General features: G+C 50.4%; 7 protein-coding genes across 7 annotated transcripts; 3 read left to right on the top strand and 4 right to left on the bottom strand.

Moving 5' to 3' along the window:
• Positions 1–149: 149 nt before the first annotated feature.
• Positions 150–3656, bottom strand: Pmar_PMAR026730 (hypothetical protein; the record flags this gene model as incomplete). The annotated part of the gene is made up of 15 exons (XM_002788298.1): positions 150–245; positions 295–428; positions 470–602; positions 654–764; positions 1530–1598; positions 1644–1720; positions 1840–1954; positions 1998–2124; positions 2599–2760; positions 2803–2925; positions 2978–3082; positions 3159–3249; positions 3298–3411; positions 3459–3513; positions 3558–3656. 15 exons carry the CDS (start codon positions 3654–3656, stop codon positions 150–152), a joined length of 1611 nt encoding a protein of 536 aa, XP_002788344.1.
• Positions 3657–3847: 191 nt separating this feature from the next.
• Positions 3848–4322, bottom strand: Pmar_PMAR026731 (ribosomal protein S20, putative; the record flags this gene model as incomplete). The annotated part of the gene is made up of 3 exons (XM_002788299.1): positions 3848–3971; positions 4024–4156; positions 4211–4322. The coding sequence occupies 3 exons, from the start codon at positions 4320–4322 to the stop codon at positions 3848–3850; spliced, it is 369 nt and encodes a 122-aa protein (XP_002788345.1).
• Positions 4323–4855: 533 nt separating this feature from the next.
• Positions 4856–8178, bottom strand: Pmar_PMAR026732 (Stt3 protein, putative; the record flags this gene model as incomplete). Its single annotated transcript, XM_002788300.1, has 18 exons — positions 4856–5031; positions 5082–5200; positions 5249–5373; positions 5418–5537; positions 5586–5728; positions 5776–6008; positions 6054–6121; positions 6177–6276; positions 6331–6432; positions 6482–6635; positions 6777–6937; positions 7067–7228; positions 7316–7457; positions 7511–7625; positions 7674–7746; positions 7796–7906; positions 7950–8005; positions 8050–8178. The coding sequence occupies 18 exons, from the start codon at positions 8176–8178 to the stop codon at positions 4856–4858; spliced, it is 2289 nt and encodes a 762-aa protein (XP_002788346.1).
• A 1622-nt stretch (positions 8179–9800) lies between these two features.
• Positions 9801–11300, bottom strand: Pmar_PMAR026733 (conserved hypothetical protein; the record flags this gene model as incomplete). Its single annotated transcript, XM_002788301.1, has 6 exons — positions 9801–10143; positions 10197–10402; positions 10517–10670; positions 10724–10854; positions 10908–11069; positions 11121–11300. The coding sequence occupies 6 exons, from the start codon at positions 11298–11300 to the stop codon at positions 9801–9803; spliced, it is 1176 nt and encodes a 391-aa protein (XP_002788347.1).
• Positions 11301–13009: 1709 nt separating this feature from the next.
• On the top strand, positions 13010–13475 carry Pmar_PMAR026734 (Cleavage and polyadenylation specificity factor 30 kDa subunit, putative; the record flags this gene model as incomplete). Its single annotated transcript, XM_002788302.1, has 2 exons — positions 13010–13188; positions 13238–13475. 2 exons carry the CDS (start codon positions 13010–13012, stop codon positions 13473–13475), a joined length of 417 nt encoding a protein of 138 aa, XP_002788348.1.
• Positions 13476–13625: 150 nt separating this feature from the next.
• Pmar_PMAR026735 (cAMP-dependent protein kinase regulatory subunit, putative) lies at positions 13626–15306 on the top strand (the record flags this gene model as incomplete). Its single annotated transcript, XM_002788303.1, has 11 exons — positions 13626–13706; positions 13747–13902; positions 13943–14119; positions 14165–14260; positions 14303–14402; positions 14455–14536; positions 14586–14696; positions 14748–14840; positions 14886–14949; positions 14994–15104; positions 15151–15306. The coding sequence occupies 11 exons, from the start codon at positions 13626–13628 to the stop codon at positions 15304–15306; spliced, it is 1227 nt and encodes a 408-aa protein (XP_002788349.1).
• Positions 15307–15648: 342 nt separating this feature from the next.
• Pmar_PMAR026736 (hypothetical protein) lies at positions 15649–18895 on the top strand (the record flags this gene model as incomplete). Its single annotated transcript, XM_002788304.1, has 12 exons — positions 15649–15722; positions 15769–15929; positions 16007–16152; positions 16200–16293; positions 16338–16444; positions 16516–16625; positions 16677–16760; positions 17282–17378; positions 17517–17901; positions 17952–18125; positions 18547–18651; positions 18714–18895. The coding sequence occupies 12 exons, from the start codon at positions 15649–15651 to the stop codon at positions 18893–18895; spliced, it is 1719 nt and encodes a 572-aa protein (XP_002788350.1).
• Between the last annotated feature and the right edge of the window lie 2 nt (positions 18896–18897).

Raw genomic sequence — 18897 nt, forward strand, 5'->3', positions numbered from 1 at the left:
GTGGCTGGTGGAGGCTACTGGGCATGGGGAACTCACCCTCCTTCCGCGCAGCATATTACTTTACCGTGGTCGAGGCAGGAGGCCACATATGGATACAACCATCCATACCTGATGATAGTGGAACGTCTCGCCATTGTAGGAAGGTCTACTCACCAATCGGGTGACAAGCGACAGTCCATCCCCGGCCCCTGGAACTTGAATTGTGACTGTGAATGGTCGAGCGCATCGAAACCACATAGCAACAACTGAGCCACGACGAAGGTTCAAAAGTCTCCTTGCAGACCTGGACCCTACTAATATATCGGGCTTCCATTGCTCCAGGACCGGGCGAGTGATCTGGGTCACCACATCAGTGTATTCCCTATCACCATCGCCTTCTCGCATTTCGAAATTGAGGTTCATCCCACGGGCACCAGATGCTTGCCGACCTGTTTCCAATCTTCGAGAGATGTTATCGTTTATCACTCACCAAGGTCCGTATGGGCCCCCGTGCCCGGCATGATGATACCACCATCTCGGGATTTACCCCATCGATGGATTGACATGTGCAAGACGTCCGCATCTCGATAGAAAGCAGACTCGTTACCGTTACCATGATGGACCTAACGTGGCAGCCTTCAACAATCGGCCTCCTATCCAGATCGTCATCTTACGTCGACGTCTAGTATCGCAAATTTAATTCTACGGCCCTCGTGGACCGCCGCCGCTTGCGCCACCTTAATGGCGTATGCAACGGCGTTGACGAAACAGAAGCCCAGAGACAACTACGCAAAGGAAGGTCTCGACTATAACGGCGACGGGTATGGATCACCTCGTCACCAGGCTTGATGTTCATGGCAGAACCCATCAAAGGGGCGTTCTCGGACATGTCCGACTGAGCAATGTCGGAATCCACAGCATCATCATCCAGTTCTGAGCTCGCTAGGTTCATGCCGGGAATCACTATCACCGAGAAATAACATATCCTGTGGCCATACCAAAACTTGCCCGATTCATCCACAGAGTTCTCCACTAACGAGGCCACGAATGCTCTCATCTCATCAGCTTCCTGCGGCTTGATGAGCCCAGGAGCCTCCAGACAAGCTGGACAGTACCTCAGGACACCATCATGAACAACTGAGGGAAGCACGTCGACACCAATTGCTTACCAATTTCTAGACATGAACTCCGGCCTCTTTAGGATGGATTTCGGCAGAGGGTCGGGGAGGCAGTATACATGCCAACTCTTACTGCAGCCCTCCCGGTCACAATTGAGCATGTAATCGTTATCAGCTTGCTCTCGACACCCTTCACATCTGGCAACTTATATGTGACTGCCTCTCCCGCAACATCAGCGCCGTACATCCCAGCGATGGACACACCCTCTGCAGTTCTAGCACCCTTGTTCTGTGGCGAGTTCATGAACTTGATGGCGGGCGACTCGACGACGACGTTCAATTCGGGCATGTCCTGGTAGAAGCAGCGGCCCTATAGGAAAAGCTGTGAGAGACGGTCCTTACATCTTCGATGTGGATATCTTCCGATTTCACACGATATGGTACATGATGGCATGCCGGACGAGCCAGGACAAACGCTGTAGGGACACTACCAGAGAGGACCTAACTGAGTAGGGTCTTCAACTGGGGCTAACAGAAGGGCCTCACCGCCACAAGGGCATCCCGCATCATACCACAACGGAGGAGGGCGGCCTTTAGAGTATAGGGATCCATACAGCATTCCCCTGGCCATAATGTGAGTGCTCTTCCGACAAGTCTGGCGCAACGTTTAGAGCACAAATCTACGACCTGGGATGGATGGTGAGGAGAGGGAGATGAGCCTGTCGTCCTACAGGGAGCTCACTGTCGGCTATTTCCTCTAGAGGCTTGTCTTTGAGCTCCACTTGTTGTTGTAGATAATTATCAATAGAAACCAAATCATGGAGGTAGCGTTTAGAGTGTATGTTAGTAACGAGGACCTGTATAGGTGATAACACCTCGACGACGGTGCGTCTTGTCTACATCAGGGATGGTGACAGGACTGGACACACTGTCCGCCCATGCACAGGAGTCCCATAGAGATTCCTTACAGTCTGGCACGATATAACGTTTTCGAGTCTGCAACACTCGTTTGATACTGCGTACCCATCTGAAGTACCGCAAATGTTATTGTTGCTGATCGCACACCCGGGGCGAGCGCTACCTGCCGTGCTTGTCCTGAGCCCCACCATTATGTTTAATGAACAGTGGATTATACAACAACAAGGGTCTATCGATCGGCCCATCACTGACCAAGTCATACACGGACCTGAGCGGAGATGACATCAACTTTGATCAAGAACAGTTCTGTACTTGGCTGGGAGGTCGTCACGGTCCACCCATTGCCCAGCTCTAGGGACACGCTCAGTTGTCGAGAGCTTTCGCAGCACTACACCACTGAGATAGAGCTCTACAGAGGCGATAGGGGCTACCCCCACTTAGGCCTCGCTATGGGAGGCGACCTCAACCGTCGTTTCCGTGCCGTACTAGAGTGTCCCTCTCCTGATTCTGATGATGAGCTTGATGACGGACTGAGTAACAACGGCACAGTCGTAAATCAGATCGTGTACGACAATGTCGCCACCTCGATGGGTATTCTCCAATTTTCCGATCAGCCAGCCGTCGGTCTTGCAGAGAGATATCCGGAGTTTGACTCCGGATGATGATGCGTCTCACAGCACTGACCGAGCAGTGCTCGCTTTCGCCGTCTTCATATCGGATGAAGAAACCCAGACGAGGGCCATACCTATAATGAGGTATACTGTAATCACCAGCGCGCCCACACTACCATCGGAGGATCTTCCCATACACGGGAGTACCACTAAAGGTCCTTTTAACGTAGCGACCGATAAGAGAACGTGGATCAGATGGGTCTGGCACTGCATCTTTCCAGAACTGGGGTTTCAGGACCCTGTGGGAGGCACGAGTGATGGTATATGGAAAGCAGCAGTGAGTTGGATTACTCGCTGGCAACTTTGTCTTCGTTCTTGAGACCGTCCACAAGCTGTAGATTGCGCTCACGTACAAGTACTCGCTTGTCAGGAGACCCTTGCAGACGTACTATCCACCTGACCAATTGAAGTAGTAGATGAGAGGGGCTCCAATCTATTGTCGGCCCCATGGGGTACTCGACTAGTAGTGTACCTTTCCTTGTCCATATGCCACTTATCCACTATACATTCTACGCCATTGAATCCGCTGTGTTTCACCAGACCAGTGATCCGCGCCTTGCATCCTTAGATAGACCCGACACCTCAGTACTAGCAATAGCGGCGGATCATACCTTGATGGATTTCCAAATCGCCCTCCATCGCCAACTCCGTTTGTGGACCAGCGAAGGGTTCCAAATTCCGAGAGTGCAGTCGAATACGTTGCGGTTCGGCTTCCGGGAGGCTACCTGATTTCGTGAGCTCAATAACGTCAGTGAGCATGGTATTATAGCACCTCGATGAGGATGCAGCTCCTTGAGAGTGAACACAACGAAGCCGTCTTCCTGCACCTACATCCCTACCGTACCATCGCTACATCGCATGGAGGACCTACCTCCTCAACGAGGCCAAGACGACCGTTCAGCCAGGTGTTCCGTGGGTGCTCCAGACTATGGATTTTAGCCTGTGACCCTGCTATAATGTCCCCAGTCATCACGAATTATGACCACCACTACTGTTGCTCTCCCGCTATATAAGACATAATACAACACAACAAATACATTACACTTCACCGCAACGGTTATACCCTTCCAAACAGTGGCGGGTGATGGCGGCTCTCCTTCTTGAGACGAAACCACACATCACAGGCTTTTGGTGGCACCGCAATGGTAACGAAAACACTGCTTAGCTCTGAGCAATGGTGACCTCAACATCTACACCGGGCTCAATGAAGATGGAAGTGATGTCCTTCACAACCTTAGGGGTGGCCTGGAGATCGATGAAACGCTTGTGGATACGCATCTCGAATCTGACATGAAGGTGTGTTGGCGAGTTCATCTTGTACCCAGTAAGATCATTACCTGTCCCACGTGTTAGTACCCTCTCCATTAGGGGACTTACGAGTGGTGATCTTGAGGACCTTAGTGGGCATGCGGACGGGACCAGCAACAGTAAGCTCGTTCTCGTGGGCACCAGCCATCAACTCGGAGCACACTAAATGGCAGTTGCAATAGCAGCACTACGGTGGAGGGCGAACCCTAGCATTACCCTTCTCCAAAGCCTTAACGTTCCTGGAGGTGAGAGTGATACGGATGTGATGGAGGGGCTCCTCGACGGGAACCTCCTCGTAACCTTTCTGGGCGCTCTTGGGAGATGCCATGCTGAGGGAACAACAGTCCGACGAGGCTCAGAAGACGTAGATTCCAACGAGAGACGGTCAACGCCGACAACAACAACACCCCATCTACACACACCGCGAGAGCTGAGAGTGAACAGAGACGCCCTTAAAGACCCGCGTATTACCTCAACTGAGTAGGAAGGGGAGTTGCGTAAAATCAGTTCTCCATGTAGAGAGCCGATCGCGCTGCGCCATTTTGATCGATTTTGGCCTAATTCGCTAATTCAAGCGCTCGCCCTCTCAACAGATCAGAATCATCATGTTGCGCTGTGGTACAATTAAGGTTTCGAGAGGAGCTCTCGCAAGACTCTCCACTGCTTTAGAGGTTAGAGATATCCATCTGCAAGTGGCAAATACAATACCACGGTGTTATTCAACACCACTGACTCTTACTAACACAAAAGCTCGGTGGACTTCCAGCGAGAAAAAAGTAATAGCCGATCACAACAACTAAAGGCTATATGCTGTTCTATGTTCATTACTCATCTACATAGAACATCTTTGGATGTACTCATTCACAATAGAGTATCCATATCGTCAGCAAATCTCGACTCATGTTTGCGGTCAACACTGCGCTTTGTCTTGGCCTTAGCGCCTCTATTGGCAGGCTCCTTCACCTTGTATATACGAACGATCCAATTCTCTGATGTGAAGACCTCGTCAAAGTACTTCGGCTTGACATTGGGAACGCCTGAGAACATCATCAGCATTGATCTCAAGACGGCATCCACTAACTAGTACCTATCTGTTGTTGTCTAACAGAGTCATAACCCCTCGAGACCTCAGCAGCACGATGATAACACAACTTGTACATAACCGAGTTCCTCATTCTAGGAGTTGCTGCTTGATCTACCCGGTACCTACGAAGATGAGGGGAATGCATACAACCACTTAACATGCCTAGCTACCCTTGAGGCCCGATGAAGTCTGACTCTTGGATTAGGTTGGGATAGACCCCGGCACCGATGCGAATCGGCCAAAGGAACTTGTTGATGTCATCACCCGAGTATTGGGAAACTCCACCATAGAGCACCTAGGCTCGAAAATAAGACCAGGCAACAGTTGTTATCGTCGTACCAAGACATAATCCACATCAAGACGTCTGAGGATGGGCACGGCGTTCTCCTCAGTCGAGGCCAATACCAGGCCAACAGTGGCGATATGCGTGTTGTTCCATGTATTGTTGTCAACCAATACCTGCAAGGGTCGACCCTACTATTGCAGATCCACAACGTTAAGACCTACTGTACGATTGCCCATAACGGTAATCTGATATCCATAATCCCACCAACTAAGGATCTTGCTGTCCTGTGGGGTATTCATGCGTAACCAATAGTAAGCCTCTCTGAAGTCATCCTGGATCAAACGACTACCATCACGTAGTTGATCTGATACATTAGCACTGTAGAGCATGGACCAACACCTGTAGACTCACATGACATAACAATGCTTGGAGAGCTGTAGGCCATGGAGGAGGTGAACACACAGTGCTTGATGTAGTTGGTACATTGATAACCGAGGACCCCCAAAATCGCCAGAGCTAAGAACCGGGGCATCTGAGATGGGATAAAAACATTACGGCAGTCGGTGACCTTCCTCACATAGGGTAGCTTGCTTCCTTTCTTAGCCTTCGGACCATCGACATGATCATTGAATGCACGTAGGTACCTGTAAGATGAAGTTCAGATGAAGCAGGGATCGGTCACGTAGTACGGCATCACTGAGGAGGCCACGACCGAGGCGCCAACACCAGCGAGGCATGATGCTGCTGGGGCTAGAACCTGGGGAACAGCGAATGGGCTAGGAAGTATCAGAAGGATGGTATTAGTAACTCACCAGTAGGAGACGGATCATGACACCCGAGAAGTAGACTGCTAGGATGCCGTATACACCCAGGAAGAGGGAACCATCAGACAAACGTCTCATGCAGTAGTACCTTGCAACAAAGAACTATAATAACCAGACACTATAGTTGGTGTTGTTGCCGTACATGCCAATGGGGGCCAAGAATGGCAAATAATGAAGATCCATAATATAGTTTGACCAGGACGTTGGTTGATGTTCCGATACTGAGGCTATAATAGGAATATACCTACACCCAAACTACTCCCCATGTTGTGATGGTAGCAGTAACCGTTTACTTCGACGCATATGTGGGATCCAACAGAGTCATACTCCTACCAGACCAGGCAGTCTCTGAGGGTATACACGTACAATTCAAGTAGTAGAGAACAAATGACTTACTCCCAGTCAAGGTTAGGTAAATGAAGAGCCCCAAAAAGCCAAAAGCCGTAGCTGCCACCATCAGCTTGCCCATCACCTAACAGCACGATAAAGGTGGTCTATATGGCAGACACCAAGAGGAGCTGAGACTACAGCAAAGGCTCCCTCTGGCAGTATATTCCTGAGATATCCTACTAGCATGTACCTGAGTACCAGTACGGCCTAGGGGAAGGCAGTAGCAAGGGGGACAGTACACTGAGCTGATGAGGAACATGCCGTGGGAGGCCATGTGCTCGCTGGAAGTGACAGCTTGGAAGTTCACGAAGGGAATGTTCAGACAAAACATCGTGCCAATTATATAAAACACGGTGTACCTGATCGTGCCAATACGACTTCATAACGGCAACCATGAAGACGCAGTTTTAACACTCCTATTGCCAACACATGGAAATCGCGAAATTGCCGATTGCACTAGAGTTGACTATTATCTTTCCCATCCTTACGCGACATAATGCCTCTTGTTGAATTTGCCGAGGACCAAGAGTGCGAAGATGTAAATGGATACAGTGTTGGTGATAAACACATACCCTCCCCAAGAGGCTACCATATAAAAGTACTGCGGCAAGTAGCATATAGCAAACTCATGATCATCCCAGCTTACGCAACTGCCGCGAACATCGACCACAGCATGCTCCCAGTATTGACAGCTTTCACAAAAACGTGATGGAATGGCCAAGTCCCCACTACCACACCAAGGAGAGCTCACGTAGAATGTGTTAGTCAGAGCAAAGATAGCCACCGCCTCGTTATCGTACGATCCCGCCACGGAACGGGACAGATACGACGGACAGATACCCAGGAACAGGGCGCTGAATAGTCCTGCCTCTGGACGTCCTGGAAGGGGCCGCACTGCTGACAAACAGCATCGACGGCCCTGGGTAGCCTACCAGTGACCTCCTTGGTTAACAGGTAGGCAGCGATAGCCGTGAATGCCGAGAAAACAGGAGCCATGAACACGCACACGTTACGTACGTTCACGCATATACCGAAAAAGTTGAGAACCTGGCAAGTGGAACGCGTAAATTTCTATGGGCATGTCGACAGCCTCACCCCGTGAAACACCGCAGATGTGGTCATCAGGCCCGGGTATAGTGTCTGACCAATCACACGGCCCAGCGGGTACCTTTATGGAAAATGGCAACGGCAGGGGTGGCAGTGGACAGCAGCCTCACCAGCTGCCGTTATCGAACCAATTCCAAAACTCATAAAACCCTTCACGGCTAAGGTACTCAGTAGTACGGTAATTGAAGTAAGGATCGAACTCGTGAATGACGGATTCGTAACTACGAATGAATACACCGAGCGAGTCTTCTCGGACACACTCACCGGATAACAGCAAATAGACGGATGAAGAAGCAGACCGTACAGATGAGTGCCAGAATCTGAGCAAGTCAAACTCGACACCGAGCGGCCCACTGACACCTACCGCTTTCTCCATCACTGGTGACCATCTACGACCAGTCTTCTGCACCGACCTAGTAACCTCATTCTTGAGCACTGCATCGAGGATCACATCGACCTCACTGGACGAGGTCCGCTCTGCTGAAGTGCACATTGCCTAAAGCCACTGAACGACACTTCCTCATAGGTAGTATCAACAAAAAACCCCAATGGACAAAACGAAAGTAATGCTCTCTAGCGCCTGGCCGGATGCTCGATAGGAACACCGAAGAGATGATAGTATGATATAGGTCGTTGCAGAACTTCTATTATATGAGCTCACTGCCGTGATGAAACCAGTCAGCGGTAGTCCATTTGGAGCTGGAGCAAGTCGCGCTTCAAGTGCTTCTCACCGTCCACATCAGAGCCCCACGATCTCACGACATATATTCTGCCATACCACACCTCGTCCACTTCAATGGACAACACCCCTCGCCAGATTCCCAGATCGCATGAGCATAGTACCTCTCCAGTGCAGAGATCTGCTACGGATATAGTACGGCCATAGTTACCTCCCAAACAAGCAAGGTGTCCTTCAGAAAACAACCGACATTCCATTACACATTTCACGGGTAGCATGCGAGCCCTTCCTTGGCCCCTACCAGGCGTCAGGGTCCGCACACAGACACCATCATCCTGATACAAACAACTATATACTACTCTGAGCCGACGGCCAGATTTCGGGGACTGGTAGACGTCGAAAGACCACACTCGCCAACGAGTCTGCAATATCTCGTCACATTCGCCCGTATAACTGTTGATTCTGAAGATAGTATCACCTACACCTCCCGAGGCAGATCCCTCGTCAATAGCAAATAGAAACCCCTGGGAATACCGTAAGCACCCCCAACGCCGTTTCCGAGTCGAAAAGCACGCTTGCGATGACCTTCCGTTCAACGACGACGACAAAGTCACTGGAACAATACCAGAATCGCCCAGTCCATTAGTCCAATAAATAGCCTCTGCGGAGTTGAAGAAAGCAATTCCTTTGCCGTCCGTGCAGACGCCAATAGAAGTTGTCAATGTCTGACTCGTGACCGGTCCAAAATACCCAAAATCGCATAGGACTCTCGAGAGCTGTAAATTTGTAGAGTTAACCGTCACCACACTGCTATTACAGCGTCCGACCAACGACATCTTGCCCTCGCCTTTGAGATGAAGCAAACCTCCAAAGGCCCAAACGCCATACGCGTCCGAAGCGTACGTCTTCAGTCGAAGACCCATGGGAAGCCGAGGCTTACTCAGGTACGTCCATATGGAGTTGAGAAGCTCAGCAGGGATCTCATTGATATCACGGCATGTGTCTGCTAAAAGGGCCAATTCCAACAGCTTGTAATGCCGGCAGCGCACTATCGGCGTCCCAGAGGAGCAATGCCGGTGTGCTTCCAGTTCGTAGTAAGGAACAACAAAACTAGAATGCTAATACATGCACCCATTCCCAATTCATTAAATGTCAACCTCACTATCACTCAATGCTGTAGTTAATAGAGCTCCACAGGAGGGATATCACGGAGAGGCAACACTACTACTAGTCACAATGAGGAGAAGCCAATCAATTGACTGCTATACAAGCAGTAGTCTACGAGACAGTTCAACGTTTCCTCTATCAATACTGTTATGCCGCGTACCACATTATGGTAGCTCACTGACGGAATACCGGTGTATGCTCGAAGCGAGCAAAAGCTTGCGGTTCATATTCCAGAATTGTAATATTATCAGATCTTGAAAAAACTTCTCTCACATTCCTATAGGATTGTCATCACTCGCCAATACCTCTTCAGGGCTAGCAGCAGTCTTCCCTATGCTATACTCGAGCCCAGCGGCTTGATTACCCGAATACACAAGCCAGGGAAATTGCCAGCGGTCTGGCATGCCCCAGTGGGCAACAGGCTTTCCGATATACTTGCTCCATTGGAAGGGGTCAGTCCCTTGACCAAAGGCAGGAGCGCTGACCATGAGGACCCTATCCTCTAAGAGTAGAGAGGAACTAGTGACCTTGCAGTCAATACATCCATATGCCTTCACTGGACCACATGCTTGGTAGTCACTATCATTCCGAGGCTCATATGGTATATCATACCTGACGAGCTGGTCATGCACAGATTACCCAAGTCCCCCTCACTAGCCACCTACCTGCCAGCGATAGCGTTCTTGGGACAGTTCTCAGAGAGAGGGTCGGTCTTCCAGTAATTAGAGGTCATAATCCTCATCATACTATCAGTATCATTAACCATCCCTTGCCATTCTCGGAATAGTCTAGCCCTAGGACAATCGTTGTACTTGTACCATTGGCCATGTTTTGCTGCCGCTCGCGTGTAACCACCAGCCTTGAGTGAAGTCTAAGTACTCAAAGAAGTGCCTCTATTATTACATCCTGTATGTCCTTGAAGTAGGGCCTATTGTAACTAGCCCAATACCCGTTATTTCGAGCTTAGCTGTCATGTCTTGGCCACGATAAGACCAGGCATTTGCTCGATGAGCCAGAAGGTACCACTTGCCATCGGCCCCACTCTACCCTTGTGGTTCCATCGACGGAATGGCTTGAAATCCACCACCATCCATTGGTTATTATACGTACCACTATTGTGACGCGAGAATGTACTGTACCTGAGGAGGACGATGATAGTACCACACCCTCCCGACATTGTTCACCCGCCTACCAATCTCGACCACCGGTAGCCATGAGGGTAGCAACAACACTCCGAATGACAGTAGTCACACTCAATGGTCGGACTTTATCTACTAGGAGCTTCACGGACATCGACTCAGTTGTCGTCTCTGTTATAGCCAGCTGAGTGTCATGGGTCTGAGCACGAACGAGTAGCGGGAAGGGATAGTAGAGACTCCTATTACAATAACCCAGTCGTCCGTTGAACTGATGTACCCCGGGTAGCTGCTCATAGAGAGCTGTTGACTTCTGATAGAGGAATGCTGTATGTGAGGGAAGGAGAATGACTTGTAGACCCGTAGCATCTCCGTATAGGTAGTCCACGTGTTGTGTGATACCTACCACTACTATCACCACTAATCCATGCATGGTTAACCTGTTTGCATTACGATAAGATCGTCGTGCGTTAGTTTAATTAATGCACTGCATTTAGTCTCCTCAGCCATAGGGTGTCTCGAGATCCTCAGCGGGTCCTGCTCGGGTACCTCTGTGGTAGTCACAGCGGACTCGATCTCCCCTATCTCCGAGTTGGAATTGAGCTCATAGAGCGATAAAAAAGTAACCGGCATATAGGCCCATGACCTGTCATATCAGTGGCCGTCTTCCCTTGCAGAGTCTTGATTACTCATAGCCAGGTTCCTTGTCTCGTATAGCATGCTCCTGTCGAAGCACTAGACCTTCCATCATGCCATCCAACCTAGCCAACTGCATCCATACATTAAACCAGAAGGGATCATCTGATTGCTTCTCAGAGGCCTGAGAAAGCTGCAGTTAACAACACCAGTTACCACCAATGGACGGTGCCTCACCTGCTCTCGCATGAATATGTACTGCGAATTCAAAAAAGTGTAAACCCTGGGATCCCTCCGTGGCTTGGACCACATCAAATTGTACATATGCTGTATCACCCGTCGAGAAGTGAGATACCTAAGTTTTCCCTTCACCCACCTAAGCTCTACGTTATCACCAACCCTTCAGCGAGGCCCATGGCATAGAAGTAATCCCGATCCGTTGCTCCTTGATGATAGCTAGTATCAATGAGTAGACGTCCAGTTCCTGTCGTTTCCTAAAGGTCTACACTGTGGAATAGGAGAAGACCTCGAGCCTGTTTACTTGCGTGTCCATCCAAGTGGCATTGACCAACCCATCAGACTGAGGTGGTCCATTGGGCTCTGCCAGACCCCACCGTGTAACCACGAATAGGTCGGATTCATGATGATCCCCCGTTCCTGGCCGATGGTTGGTCCTCAACGAGACCACGGCTATAGAGGAGTCCTCGACGGGAACAATCGTCGTTCCACTTGGTGGTAAGAGAAGAAGTAGTGGCGCCAGTGAATGACAGAGTCGCATTAGTGAGCCGATGTTGTAACACGAATTGCTCAAGGAGTGGTAGTACTTAAACGTAAAGCCAAAGCTATAGTACTGCGTGATACGATGCAATATAGATCATTTCTAGGACGCTAGTCCATGTGACGTACAAGTCTACCCACAAAGCATATGACCTTACGTAATTTACAATGTTCACTCATTCATCGGCGGGCGCGCGCGTTATTTCGTGGCGCAAATCTTGCAACGTCGAAACTGGGGTTGTATAGTATACAGGCAAGCAATAGGAGTATACAGTGGATACTCCTATTGCTTACCTACCTACAAATGACCTTTCAGTACTGTTCCTTGTAGAAGTCACTATTGATAGTTTCTACGAAAGTGTTGATGATGTTCATCGCACTGGTCGTTGAATCCCATGGTTTACCCTAGCAGGACTCAGACAAGTCTATGGAGAATACTATGTTGGACCAGGCAGGGCCCTTGTCTCCCGTTAGTCTAGTTCATCGCTGTCTCCTCAATGAAGCGTTCTTCGGACCCTGTCAGTACCGAGCTGATCTCACCGGAGAAGAAAGCACGAGAAGAAGCAGCTGTGACAGCAATGCAGTACCTGGTAGTACGTCCAAGGGCGACTCAGGACCTTTGAACCACTCTGTCGCGGTACAAAGGCTCGCTGATTGTGTTGATGATGGGATTGTTGACGAGGGTTAGCTCCACTACTGTTAGATCCCATCGGCGCCTTATTTGTGGAAGATGGAGAAGGTGCGGTAGAGACGGATGCCGACGAAGGCTCCTCTCAATGCCAGAGGGATCCAGCAGCGCCTTCACAACCGTCCCCTCCCGATGACCACACGGTGACAGCACACGAAGAGATTTCGGCGTGTCACTTCTTCGCACGAGGTCAGAAACGATGTTAAGTTGTCGGACTAAGGCAACTCCGTTGTTGTTAGGTATGTGCCGTAACGGCACCTCCTGCCCGTTCCGACATGATCCTAAGAGCATTATATGTACGTACTACCTTCACGGTAATTGCCGTAATGGAATCTCATGCCGCTTCTCCCACGAGTTGCCCGACACACAGCAGCCTGCCGTTGAAGAGGGCGTCGATGGACCGCCACCTGATGTCTGCAAGTGGGTCGTTGAGGTTTCATGGCGCGGGGTACTATAGATGTTCCCTCAGGTTCTTCTGGCACGGTAGTTGCCGGGCAGGAAGTAGCTGTCGATGGCGGCATGTGAAGGCTCCTTCTCGGCTATCGGCGGCACCTCCTCCCAATCTGCCAGCGAAATCGAATCCATTGGTCTCCGAGCGAGCCAAGGCTTTGCTGGAACGGCACTCGATCTCTCGGATAGCACAAGAGAGTGGGGCCTCTGAGATAGTGGTGAAGGCTCGTGCTCCTGCTACTAAGTCCCAACGATAACGTTATTGTGGATATCATTGAATGTTTCGACATTGTACTATGGCATTGATCGAGACTTTGTGTTGGGGGGAGAGTTCCTCTACGAACTCTGGTCGTCTAGGAGCCCATGGAGCACTGTAAGTCGATACGGTAGGCATGTAGTTATTTTCCATGGGCAATCACTTCTGCAGCAAAAATAAGGCCGCCGATTCAGAGGTTGGTACCCCTCTTCCAGCCGACGGCAGCCAACATGTACTACAGCCTCCTGGTTTGGCGACTCATCCCATTGCAGGTAGGCGTATTGTCGACGTTCTCCGATACAGTAGTGGCAACTGCTGGGACTTCGTTGCCGCCAGCACCGGTGACCATTGACGTTGGTAGTCCGATAAGTGAACGCGACTCTTCTCCTTCTGGGAAGGGATTGGCTGATGATTATGACGATGAAGAGGTAGTTCGTCTTGGTATGGTATGAAGGTAGTGAATTTTAGGCAGAAGAACAGAAAATTACGGAGCAGAAATCGGCTGGTCGTCGACCTGGAGTATCGGCGGAGGCCTATACGGTCGAACGGATGGACACCTACCAGGCTCCTGTGTATCCCAAGACACCCGAGGAGATCAGTACTATCAAGAGCATGTTGTCCTCGGACCAGGGTGACAGCCGAAAGGTAAGGTTGATTGGAGATTGTTGGTTGGGACGAGACGTATGGTAGATCCTATTTGGTCACATGCGCGACTCTGATTTGGAGAAGATTGCACTGGCAATGCGTAGGAAGGACGTTAATCAAGGAGAGAGCATTATCCGACAGGTTGGTGGGAAACAGGTGTCGGCGCGGTCCATAGCTGTTTAGGGCGATTTTGGTGATGCCTTCTATATAGTGGAACGAGGCACATTTGATATCTTCGTTAAGCGAGGCAATAAGGAGCCTTTGAAGGTGGTCTTTGTCTACTGTTCAGCATCTTTTTAGTCAGTTTTCCCCCTAGGTAATGGAGTGCGGGCCAGGGGCTTCCTTTGGTGAACTAGCGCTGATGTATAACGCGCCACGGGCAGCTACTGTGACTGCGACGTCTGATGCCAAGCTGTGGTAAGGGAGGAGTCTTCTAGAGGGAGGGGCTCACTCGTGTTGTCCGTAGGAGTCTCGATCGTGAGTGCTTCCAGCTGATGGTCGTGACCAGTGAGAATACGAAGAAGAAGAAATATGAGTCCTTCTTGGAGAAGGTCCCTATCTTGGCCGACTTGAACAAGTATTACAACATATGGTTCTCGGAGTCGTGTCACACTGTGGTTCTCTGTAGGTATGAGCTAGCACAGTTATCGGATATGCTCACCTCCGAAGTCTTCAGCAGTGGGGAGGTCATCGTTAAACAAGGAGATGTCTCAGGAGACAAGTAAGTCGACGTGATGCTGTCGGGTGATGGAGTGAGGGGTAATAGGTTTTATATTTTGGAGAGTGGCGAGTGCATTGCGTCTATATCGGGACAGGAAGGTGAAGTGGAGGTGAGCACTGGCTGATTCTCGATGGTTGTGGTATCTTATGCCAGGTCAAGAGGTATACCAAACCTGGGGACTACTTTGGGGAAATAGCTCTACTCAAGCATGGTGAACCCCGCAAGGCAACTGTCAAGGCGGCTGATGATAAGAAGGGCTGTCGGGTATGGGAAGGCCGAGATGATAGGTGGAGTATTCTTGGGTCGCTAGGTACTCTCGGTTGGTCGAGAAGAGTTCAACCGTGTTTTGGGCCCTATCACGGACGTGCTGAGGAAGAATGCGAGCAAGTACCCGTCTTACAAGGACTTCCTCACTATCACAGATGATGGTTGTCCTTCTAACGATCCGGTTGATCGCAGAAACTGACCTGCGCATATCATTGATTTATTGAAGTTTTCCGGTCTGATCTGTTCCGTAGCTCTAACGTCAGGACGCCTTCTTAATATCAATTGTTCATATCATCACAACGACCTCGAGGCTCAACACTATTCATTAGAGACAGCATATACATCTAATACTAGTGATAGAGTCATAGTGTACTGGGGTCTCGACGGCTGGCCCCACGTTATACTTGTTCGGACCCAGCGTCCTTGTCTTTACAATGTTGTCATCAGTGCTTAATTCACCACCACAGCTGGGTTGTGTTGGGAGAGACCTCCAATGATTTTTTCATTGGCATCAACGTCGTAGTCTCACCTCTTGAGTATCATGGCTCGTTCTCGCTCTCGTACTCCCGGTAGCAGTGGTAGATCGGCATCTAGGTCCTCGTCGTCTAGGTCGAGGTGAGATGCCCATCGGTTCGTCCTTGTTAATGCTGGTCTGGTTTAGGTCTAGTTCAGTATTGTCTGCGGCCTCGGAGCCTGAAGCTGAGGGGCTCTCTGTTATCAAGGTTAGGTCTGAGGAAGCGGCGTTGGTGTTGGGTAGAGGAGGGAGTACTAAACGCAAACTGGAGAATGCTGCTGACTGCGACATTGAGCTTGTGAACACAGGTAGGCTATAGTGCTCTTGCTTCGCTCCGCCTTTTTTTCATCGTATTTGTGGCCTGCTGCATCGATATGTTTCTCAGAAAATGGTGATTCCAATGTGGAACTTCGTGGTCCGGCTCGCAATAGAGAGCTTGGTCGTGACTATATCTGTTTCCTACTTCTTAATAAGAAGAATGAACCTCTCGAGTTGGATCCTGAGGATCGTGAGGACTGCAGCTGGATCGATGTAGGGCACGATGGCTTTAGCCATCGCTCTGTTGAAGCCACAATCAGGTGCCTCAAGACACCATAGGGTATGTCACGGGTCGAGAGAGGTCGACTCTCCATGCCTTAGAGGAGGAGACTGAGACTCTTATGTTCTTCCAAGGTAGTAATAGTAGTAGGGAGTGGTGGACTGGTGTTATTCGCTAGATAAGGATGTTGGAGGATCGGGACCTCGAGTGAGAGGCCAACAGGATGAAATTGAGAAACTCATTATTCTTGGACCTACTCGTGGGAGGCGTATTGCTCAGTTGAAGGTGAGTGGCAGTGATCATTTTTGGATATGCACACATCGTTTACGTTGAGTTTGATGTGATTTTTTTTATAGTTGATGTCGGCTATTGAGTCGAAGTCCCCGGGCTTCTTTCTCGATCATCGTGATAGATGGAATCTGGATGATACTCATGAAGGCAAGCTTGGCCTGACGACGGTGAAGATGTAGAGTGAACGACGCCCCTGTTCCGGTGTCATCAGCTTTGTCCTATGTAGGACCGAGGCTCAATTCACCTATGCTTTGGGGAGGCGCGGCGCCACACGGAAGAAGCTTGAGAGAGCTAGTGGAGCCATAATTGAGTAGGTTGGGGTATAGACACGTTGATAGGGGAGAAATCAAGGCAATGAGAGTTGTTTCTCCTTTGGGTGTTATCGCGCGCGCCATCCTGATCGATTAGCCTGTCAGTGGAGTCTGAGTCGTTCGTGATGTAAAACACGCAATGAGAATTGAAGAGAAAGAATTAAATCGAGAGCTGGCGATGCGGAGGGTGGCCGAAGCCGACGGGAGCTCTGGGAGCTGAGATTGGAGGAGATGCCCTCTCGTGAAAAGAACCTGATCAAACCGAAAAGCTGAACCGTCGAAGTCTATCGCCTCTGCGTCATCCTCGTGGTCCTGAAGAAGTGTCAAGCATGGATAGTCGGACGAATGAGGAGGGGCTAATGAAATGAACATCGATGCTTGTCCTGATCGAAAATAGGGAAAGATGCTTTCACAGGAGGTGCTACTGGTAAATTCATCTTTTTCTGGCGGAGCGACGCGGGAGAATTTGTTGCTCACGAATGGTGATTACTGTGTGATAGCGTTCAGGCGTAGTCATCAGGTATATCGGTTACACGGCTTTCATATCCGGTACCAAGGCAGAGAGGCGTCGTGGCAGGGATTACCTCAACTTTTTATTGGATCAGAGAGAAGGAGAGGTACAGTGTCGCAAGCTAGAAAGTGGTTTTTGGATCATCATCATCATCATGTCAACTTTGGAAATATAAACCTTCGGCCCACATCGATTCGTGACATGCTCTACGAACACTCTGGGGAAATATTCACTCCCTGTTCAGGTGAATGTGAAGTTGGACGGTCGTGAGGATGTCACTACAGTCGAGACCCCTGAGGAGTATATCGGCTTTATCACTGGGCATAAGGGCAGCGAGCTTCGATCTATCGAGGAGCGTACTGGAACCTTCTGCTTTGTGGATGGCTGTGACCAGAGCTTTGTACGGGATGATGGCCCGTGGTGGGGTAAGGGGAAGGGTGGCTGGGGTAAAGGAAAGGGGAAAGGCTATTCGAGCTGGCGCGATGATAGAGATAGGGCCCGTCGGCGTCCGAGGGATGGGCCACCACCAAGACTATTGATATTCTGTTACGATGCGAGGAGGAGGGATGATGCCGAGGAGATGGTGAGGGATAGAATCCATAGGAAGGTCGAACAGGATAAGGAAAGAGGTAGTGGTACTATGAGTGCTGCGGTCTTATGGTGTAGTTCTTGGTATTAGGTAAAGGTGGTCTACATCGGCCTTTCCTGAATCGCCATAGCAACCCCGAGATTGAGACGAAGCGTCGCGAGCGTCTGGGTTTGCCATCGATCGAAGAAGAGGATGCGATGTTGGCCAAACAGAAGGCTGAGCAGGAGGCTAAAGAACGCGAAAGAAAGGAAGCTAGAGCGGACCGTGAGGCGGCGGCAGCCGAGGCGGCGGCCCGCAGATCTAGAAGCGGATCTAGACGTCGATCTCGCTCGCCCGATGATGATAGATCTCCAAGGGAACGCAAGAGGAGGCGTTCTAGGTCAGGAAGCGGTAGGCGTTCTAGGTCGAGGAGTGGCAGGCGATCGGTATCCCGCAGTGGAGGGAGGAGTGACAGGTCTCTGTCACGTCGTAGATCCCCTAGGGGAAGGCGCAGTCCGATGTCGGTGGATAGGGAGGGCCCGAAGGATAGGTCACCCAGGAGTCAAGATGCAGCTATCAAGAATGGGAAGGCACCTCCCTCTCCTGGTCCTGATGGAGATGACGTCGAGCCAATGTCCCCGCCAAAAAAGGCTCTAGAGAGATCAGACAGCCCTGTTGGGGAAGGCCGTAGTTCCGGTCGCCGTAGGAGTGCGTCTAGGAGTGGTGACAGAAGGCGTAGTCGCTCGAGATCCGAGTCCGAGCGCAGGTCTAGTAGGAGGAGAGGCTCGAGCCCTAAGGACCGTCGTGGGAGGTAATACTGGTCTTCATGGTTATATCGTGAGGGAGAGTACCTCACTGTGGATTCACTCTCAGGGACGACCGTTCGCGCAGCCGTGAAGGCCGCTATCGTCGTCCTCGTTCTTCATCTCGTGAGCGGTCTCGTCGTTCGAGGAGGGATAGGAGCGATTCGAGAGGAGACCGCGGCAGCAGATAATGAGCTGTTCGAAGCGATGGCATGTGAACGAAACTCTGCTCTATATGCTGTCTGTTTTTGATC

The sequence above is a fragment of the Perkinsus marinus genome (genome assembly GCF_000006405.1).
Source record: "Perkinsus marinus ATCC 50983 genomic scaffold scf_1104296928542, whole genome shotgun sequence".
In the NCBI taxonomy this organism is placed as follows: Eukaryota; Perkinsozoa; order Perkinsida; family Perkinsidae; genus Perkinsus; species Perkinsus marinus.